This window comes from Mus caroli, unplaced genomic scaffold, assembly GCF_978045245.1.
Source record: "Mus caroli unplaced genomic scaffold, Mus_caroli_1 scaffold_14, whole genome shotgun sequence".
In the NCBI taxonomy this organism is placed as follows: Eukaryota; Metazoa; Chordata; class Mammalia; order Rodentia; family Muridae; genus Mus; species Mus caroli.
This window is the reverse complement of record NW_028227269.1, coordinates 82,679,240-82,686,687: the sequence shown is the minus strand read 5'-3', so window position 1 is coordinate 82,686,687 and position 7,448 is coordinate 82,679,240. Positions and strand designations below refer to the sequence as shown.

Sequence of the window (7,448 nt, the reverse complement as noted above, 5' to 3'; positions counted from 1 at the left end):
CTCTCTTCCTTCTTGTTAAATTTGTCAGATCATAATTGGTTGTCTGGGTCCTCTAATCTGCCCAATATGGGAAATCAATGAGAATCCGATTAGGACTTCTCCTGTGTTCTATCAGGCTAGAAGTCTATAGTTTTTCCTGTCTGCTTCCTTGCTTACAGTTAGTGATGGACACAGACATGGAACTCTGAAGGCTCAGTGATCACTGATGCAGCTGTTCACACTGGGTAAGGAAGGGTAATGGGCCATGACCTCGTCGGCTGCCACACATAACCCGACTCTGCTGCACGGCTGTTGCTTCATTAGTCACAGACTCATTCTCGGCCCACACAAAGGACATGCGTATCTGAGGCTGAAAGGGAAGGAGAGGTTTCCCCCCCTTGCCGTGTTACTGTTTACGGTCTCAGTGAACTCGGAACAGCTACCTCAGTCAGAGACAAGAACTCCTCACCCATTTTTCAAAGTGAATGATGACATGCAAACTGTCTCGGCCGGCTCACTGCTTTGTTCGTTCGTTTGTTTTGACCTCAAGAAAAACCCAGGTAAAAGATTCCCTGCTTTCTCTGTCACCAACTCTGAGCCAATGACAGATTTATTTCCAATGCTCCCTCTTGTTTTCAGACCCCTGACAAATACCCATTCAACAACAAACACCTATTCAAGCAGAAACTTCCATTCCAGAGCCACAGTTAGGGCGGCCCTGGGAATCATTCCAAGTAACTGAGTGGTGAGGGACAGCGCCGCCCTCCTGGTCAGGTGCACTGGACACCTGCATCAGCTAACTTCTCAATACAAGACAGTCTAGACTGTGCAAAAGAGTCTGCTCAGGATGACACATTTTCTAAAATGTAATATTAAGCTTTAGAGACAAAACAAAATCCATCATAAAGCTGGGTTTTGTTGACAGTGACAGAGGTAGATTGACTGATCAACCATTGTCCTAACAGGAGCAGGGGACAAGAAACTCGAGTTGAAATCCTACAGGCAGAAGTTACAGCTTCTAGGCCTGAGCTTCTAAGGCTGTGTGGGGAACATGAAACTGAGCATTGCATAAAAGGGCAACATACCTGATCAGCTCCAGCCATGATGGTAAAATGTCACCTTCTCTTACAATAATGCTAGTGGCACAGACTGAAGCTGACCAGCCTGCACAGAGGAATGCTGGGACAGGAAACACTGGCTCCTATCTAGAGAATTTGGCTGTCCCACCTGCTCCAGGGCTCAGTGGGCAACGCTTGCAGCCATCTTTTGTAACCATAACTGGAGAGGAGCTCCTGGCATGTAGGGAGTAAAGGACAGGGCTGCAGCTAACCTGCACACAGTGCACGGCCCACAAGTGAGACATACAGCCTAACTGTAAACAGCGCCACACTGAGCATCTCTGGTGCCGTAAGCACAGGTAGGAAAGCCCTCCAAGGCCTAGCTAGATAATATGGTCATTAGCTCAGGATCAGGAGACATAGGAAGTACAACTCCAACATACCAATATCATATTGACTGTGAAAAATTAAAATACTGGGTGTTCCTGCACCCTACCACTATTTATAATACTAGAAGTTCAAATGATCACAGAGAACATCTATTCCAAGTTGGTTCCATCTCCTATCTGAATGGCATAAGCCCCACCTTCCTCAACGACATTTTTTTTCAGTAAAAGATTTCAGGGCTGATCAGAGTGGGCAGGGAAGATGAGGAGGACAAGGACATCGAGGACAGCCTTAATTCTCTCAGGTACCCAGCCTTCCATTTCCTTCCTTCCTTCTTTCCTTCCCTTCCTTCCTTCCTTCCTTCCTTCCTTCCTTCCTTCCTTCCCTTTCTTTCTCTCTCTCTTTCTTTCTTTCTCTCTCTCTTTCTTTCTTTCTTTTCTTTTCTTTTCTTTCTTTTCTTTCTTTCTTTCTTTCTTTCTTTCTTTCTTTCTTTCTTTCTTTCTTTCTTTCTTTCTCTTCCTTCCTTCCTTTCCTCCCTCCCTCCCTCTCTCCCTCCCTCCCTCCCTCCCTCCCTCTTTTTGGTTTTGTTTTTTAAGACAGGTTTTCTCTGTGTAGCCTTGGCTGTTCTGGAACTTACTCTGTAGACCAGGCTGTCCTTCCACTTTCAAATTGAATGCATTTTGGCTTTAATTCCAGGAACATAGCTGCATCAAAGTCATTCCAATATTTGTGATAAGGAGCCGAAAATGTTTGTGTGTGTGTGTGTGTGTGTGTGTGTGTGTGTGTGAGAGAGAGAGAGAGAGAGAGAGAGAGAGAGAGAGAGAGAGAGAGAGAGAGAGAGAGAAATGGACACAGAAAAGCACCTTGCACATCTCTGAGAACCATCAGTGAATAAAAGACATTGAGAAATAGGGGAGGGGTGTTTCCCAACTACAGAATTGGAAACAAACACACATCTGTAAGTCACTTCACAGAGCCCGTCTGAAGCCATCCCCTTCCTGCCCTCACTCCAGGTGCGTTGCAGGAAGCACAGCATCAGCGGGAACAGGGCTTGCCTGTGTAAACTACAAGCAACCACAACAGTGTCCCCTAAGTTTATAGGCCTTCTGCACCACCAAGAAGTCTCACCACTGTTGCTCAGAAGAGAAATGCCAATGGTTTTGAACGTTTAAGCCAGTCAGGGTAAAGTTTCTCCCCATCAGAAAAGCTAAAAAGGAACACTATAAGATATTAGACTAGGTATTCTTTTTAAAAATTGATTATGCATTTAGTGTTTCGCCTCCATGTCTGTCTGTGCAACATGTGTGTGGGAGGCCAGAAAAGGACATCAGAGCCCCTGGAGGTCCAGGGGAGCTGTGAGCCTCCACATAGGTACTGGGAAGCAAACTCAGGTCCTGAGCAACAGGTACTCTTACCTCTGAGCTGCCTCGCCAGCCCACAACCAGGCATTCTTGTATGGATTTAGAGTTGATTGTCAACGCAGTGGTCCCTTCTGACAGAAATCGAGTCATTTTTAATGAAATGATAGCTATAAGTTCTCAAACCAAGGCTACTTATGTAGTCATTAAAAACAGAAACAAAAGACTCTGCCCCTTCACTGTGGTGACTTTCAGGGAGAACCACGTGGAGACAGGGACAAGAATCGGCAGCCTCTGGCTGAGACTTTAGGCACAGCTTGGCAGGGGTTCCTGACTACTCCACAATCAGTCAATGATTCTATCTTGGCCCACTGGAGACTTCATCTGGTGCTGATGCCATTTTACAGGTTTCAGAATATTTTTCTTACATGATAATTATACTCTTCACACTTAACTATTGCTTTGCAGGTCTGAGGTTAAGACACCTATAGTGACAATCTACAACATATTGCCATTTGCCCAAAACACCTCGCTCTTTCCTCCACAGCACTTACATGATACACTTTAAAAGCTGTTTCACTTAGATCTTCTCAAAAATATATCTTGAAATACTGTCTCACTTATTTATAGGTACCAAATTCAGTCTTTAAGTGTGTACCCTTATAACTGTAAAGCAAAGGGCATCCGGGTAAATCAGGAGGGTGAAGGTTTTCAAAATCTCAATGGTCGATACTTAGGACTATTGACTACTGCTTTAAACACATGAGAAATTATTTCTTAAAATCTACATAAAGCAACGTTACAAGAGTTGATGTAGTCGCAGTACTACCAAGGAGTGATCCTGCCAGTTGCGTTAGCCACTGATGGGGACCATGGGGTGTCTGGTTGTACATGATGACTTAAGCGGCATCCATGGTGCACAACCTACATTCCAGCTGACAGTGCACACATTTTTGGAAAAGGAAGAAAATAGACCATGAGCCAAGAAGCCTCCACGGCAGCCATTCTTCCTTTTCGGACCAGTGTTTCCAACTAGATGTTGGGCTCCTGCGTCCAGATACCGCTGTGTTCTAAGGGGAATGCGTCCTCTTACCGCGCTGCTTCTGAAGCAATGGGTGCTGCATTTGTGCTTCTGAGTTGTAAGGGCCTGAACCTTCTATGGATGGGAAAGTTGTCTATCTTTAAAATACCTGGGCTAAGAAATACTAAGCAACTGAGTACAAATAATAAGTCCGTTCCTGTTAAAAAATGACTGGTTTATAAATACTGGGAGACAGGTGACGTACTTAACTGGACAAGACCAGGACATCTGTAGTTCCCAAGGTTGGACTTGACTACAATTGGTGCTACTGGTTTGCGGGAGAAACACTGAATAGGTTTTTCTTAAAGGATGGAAGTGAGAGATGTGTTTTATCTTAAGAACTCTGCTCCACAAAACCTTTAAAATAGACAATTATACAAAACTTATCTATTTTTCTCATAACATTTAAATAAATTAACACAAAATGAAAAGTACAGCCTTAGCTTTCCTCTTCTTCATCCTCCTTAATTACTGGAGTACCTAAAATTTAAAAAAAAAATTATTTCTGGTATCTTTCTTTTTTGTTTTCTTTAAACAAGGACTCTCTATGTAATTCTGGCTGTCCTAGAACTCTCTGTAGACCAGACTGGCCTTAAAGTCAGAGATCCACCTGCCTCTGCCTCCTGGGCAGTGGGATTAAAGGTGTGCGCCATCTGCCTTTGTCTGCTGAGCAGTGGAATTAAAGGCGTGCGCCACCACGCCTGGCTTGTTTCACCCTTAAAGGAAGGATTTCACTGCTTCTAGGCAACTGTAACCACTCTTGGCCCTCTTTTTTTTTTTTTTTTAACGTGACTATTCATTGCTGCAAATGCAGTCTAAGTCATCTAAAGGGTCACAAGAACAGCCTGCATTTAGAGCTAGCACATCATTGTTATCCGTGTCATGTCACTTTAGGCCTAGGTTTGTCTCTACAGGGGGGAGAGGGGAACATTTAGCATGGCTCGGTTAAAGCTCTGAGGTAGACTGATCTAGACACTGAGTGGGAGAAGGAATGAGGGAGCGCAAAGAGCACAAGAAACCTTAGCGTATTGTGTTCATCGAGCGTGCGTGCGTGCGTGCGTGTGTGTGTGTGTGTGTGTGTGCGTGTGTGTGTGTGTGTGTGTGTGTGTGTGTGTGTGCGCATGTGAGCGTGCGCATGTGCCTGTTCACCTCTGTGCTAGGACCACAAGCTTTTTTACATGGGCTTTGGGGATCAAGCTCAAGCCCTTATATTAGGACTTACACATATAAGGCAAGCTCTGAGCACTGAGCCACCGTCCCAGCCCGTTCATTTTCCTGATTATGGTGATCATACATGTTGAAAGCATTTAAACTTAGTGGTGGTCCCCAACAAGTGTACCAGCTGCACCTATCGTCTTGACAGTGTGTCGTGGAGGACGAGCGCCTAGGTCCTCTATTTTGGATATGAGTGCCAGTACAAGTGAGTGATAAAGGGACATAGAAAGTGTCTGACTCGGCATGGTGGTCACCATCACCACTGCAGCCACCACTGCGTAGTTCCCATTCTTCCTTCAGTCAACTGGGCTAGTCAGAGTGGGCATGGTGGTCTTAGGGACGAATGAAACGCAAAAGGAGACCACAGACATACTTGCCTTTGTCTCTGAAAAACGTAGGAAACTGGGAAAAATAGGCACAGGATAATGTGAAGGTGGCAATGATTCTTCCCAAGGATGGCAGGAGAGGGACTCAGGGGTTCTGGAATGGGGGGGGTGGTGGTTCTGGCCCTGGCTTTTAATGCCACTGGGAGGAAATGAACTCTTGTGATTTATTTAAGGAGAGACTCTTATAATCACCATAGACCTCATTCAAAAACAAAAACAACCAAACAAAATGCCCATTCCCATGACACGGGTGTGTCACACGGCTGTGGCAGGAAGCCTCAGGACATCTCATTTCTACACTGCATGCATGCGCCTGTGTCTGTGTGTGTGTACATGTGTGTGTGTGTGAGAGAGAGAGAGAGTGTGTGTATGCTCTACAGGAGTCCTGGGAAGGGGAACAATAGATACACCTGTCAGAGTCCTTGTGGACCACTGACCTATAAACTTTTCCTCATGGCTTATTCTATAATGATGGCATCAACCAAGAGAGGTATTAAGAATGACTTCTTATAGCTGGGTGTGGTGACTTTAACCTCAGAACTTGTGAGTTTGGGGCCAGCCTGGACTACATAGGGAATTCTAGGCTTGTCTAGACTTGTAAGATGAGCCGCCAACCCCACTGGCAGAAGCCACGCCCAGTGTCGTCGTCCCCCACCTCCCTCACCCCCCACTCCCCCCCTCCCTGGTCCTCACACTCACCATCCAGCTTTTTCAGCTTGGGCACTCTCTTGGTTGCTTCATCGATCCAGGTGCCCTCGGCAGAGTGTTTCTCCTCCAGGGGATTACCTACGAACACCAGGTCCTCCAGGCACGGCAGCTCAGACAGCTTCAGGAACTCAGCTGCAAGCACAGACACTTCCCACGTTGGTAAACTTCAGGGTTACACTCTCGGGGCTTGGGGGACAGAATTCAGTCACTAGCTCCATTTGTGACTATGCAGGGAAGTGGTAAGATTCTGAAGATTAAGAGAAGCTTTACCACATAAAGTCATTATTTGAGGAAATTATGGGATTGGGGTGTGTGAAAACCTCTCTTCTCCCTTTAATACTGCCCTAATGATGGGAACAGAGAAGGCTCCATGCTGCAAAGAACAGCAATCAGTGTCTGAGGTGCTGCATCAGAAGCTAAGCTAACCCCCCTTAGTCTCCGCACACCCCATCATCTCTGAGTTCTTAAAGCAATTCACCCAAATTCTCACCACAGAACTTGTAACACTTTTAGAAATACTAGCTTACTAAACATGTCCCCTCTCAGCTGGGCATGGTGGCACACGCCATTAATCCCAGCACTCAGGAGGCAGAGGAAGGCGGGTTTCTGAGTTCAAGGCTAGCCTGGTCTACAGAGTGAGTTCCAGGACAGCCAGGGCTACACAGAGAAACCCTGTCTTGAAAAACCAAAAAAAAAAAAAAAAAAAAAAAACCAAAAAACCCCATGTCCCCTCTCAGCTGTGAACTACCTGGAGGCTGGAACAAACACACCATCCACCCGCTCTTGGCCTAGTTCATGGTGTATACAGTAGGGTGTTAGAACATGCTGAAAGAACGACACACAAAAGAGGCAGAACAATGTAGGCATCACACCAGCCTTCCATGTTCATTACATCTAAATGAACTTCTCCAGCCTTTGGAAGATACATTTTTTTTCACAATTAATAGGTCCAAGACCCACACAATCATATTTACTATAAGTCAATGTGTGTGTGTGTGTGTGTGTGTGTGTGTGTATCAGAGGTTGACATCAGATGTCTTCCTCAAATTCTCTGCACCTTATTTTGAGAGACCAGACCTCTCAGTGAACCTGAGCTCACTGATCCCACTTGACTGGCTGGTCCCATCAAGACCCAAACCCTTTGTCCTCCCCACCCTATGACCACGGGGACTGCAGATGCCCATTGTCTATTCCCAGCTTTCATGGGTACTGGGGATTTGAACTCAGGTCCTCATGTTTATGGCACTTTGCCCATGAACCATTTTCCAAGGCCTAA

General features: G+C 45.7%; 1 protein-coding gene across 2 annotated transcripts in view; it reads right to left on the bottom strand.

The window, feature by feature from the left end:
* Positions 1 to 2,000: 2,000 nt before the first annotated feature.
* Positions 2,001 to 7,448, bottom strand: part of Dnal1 (dynein axonemal light chain 1) — a 28,186-nt gene continuing 22,738 nt past the window's right edge. For both annotated transcript variants that reach the window (XM_021178986.3, XM_029484895.2), the window contains exons 7-8: positions 6,164 to 6,304; positions 2,001 to 4,343 (exon numbers count right to left, since the gene is read on the bottom strand). In XM_021178986.3, coding sequence (XP_021034645.1) covers positions 4,303 to 4,343; positions 6,164 to 6,304 — 182 coding nt within the window. In that variant the 3' untranslated portion in view covers positions 2,001 to 4,302. The remainder of the gene's footprint in view (positions 4,344 to 6,163; positions 6,305 to 7,448) is intronic.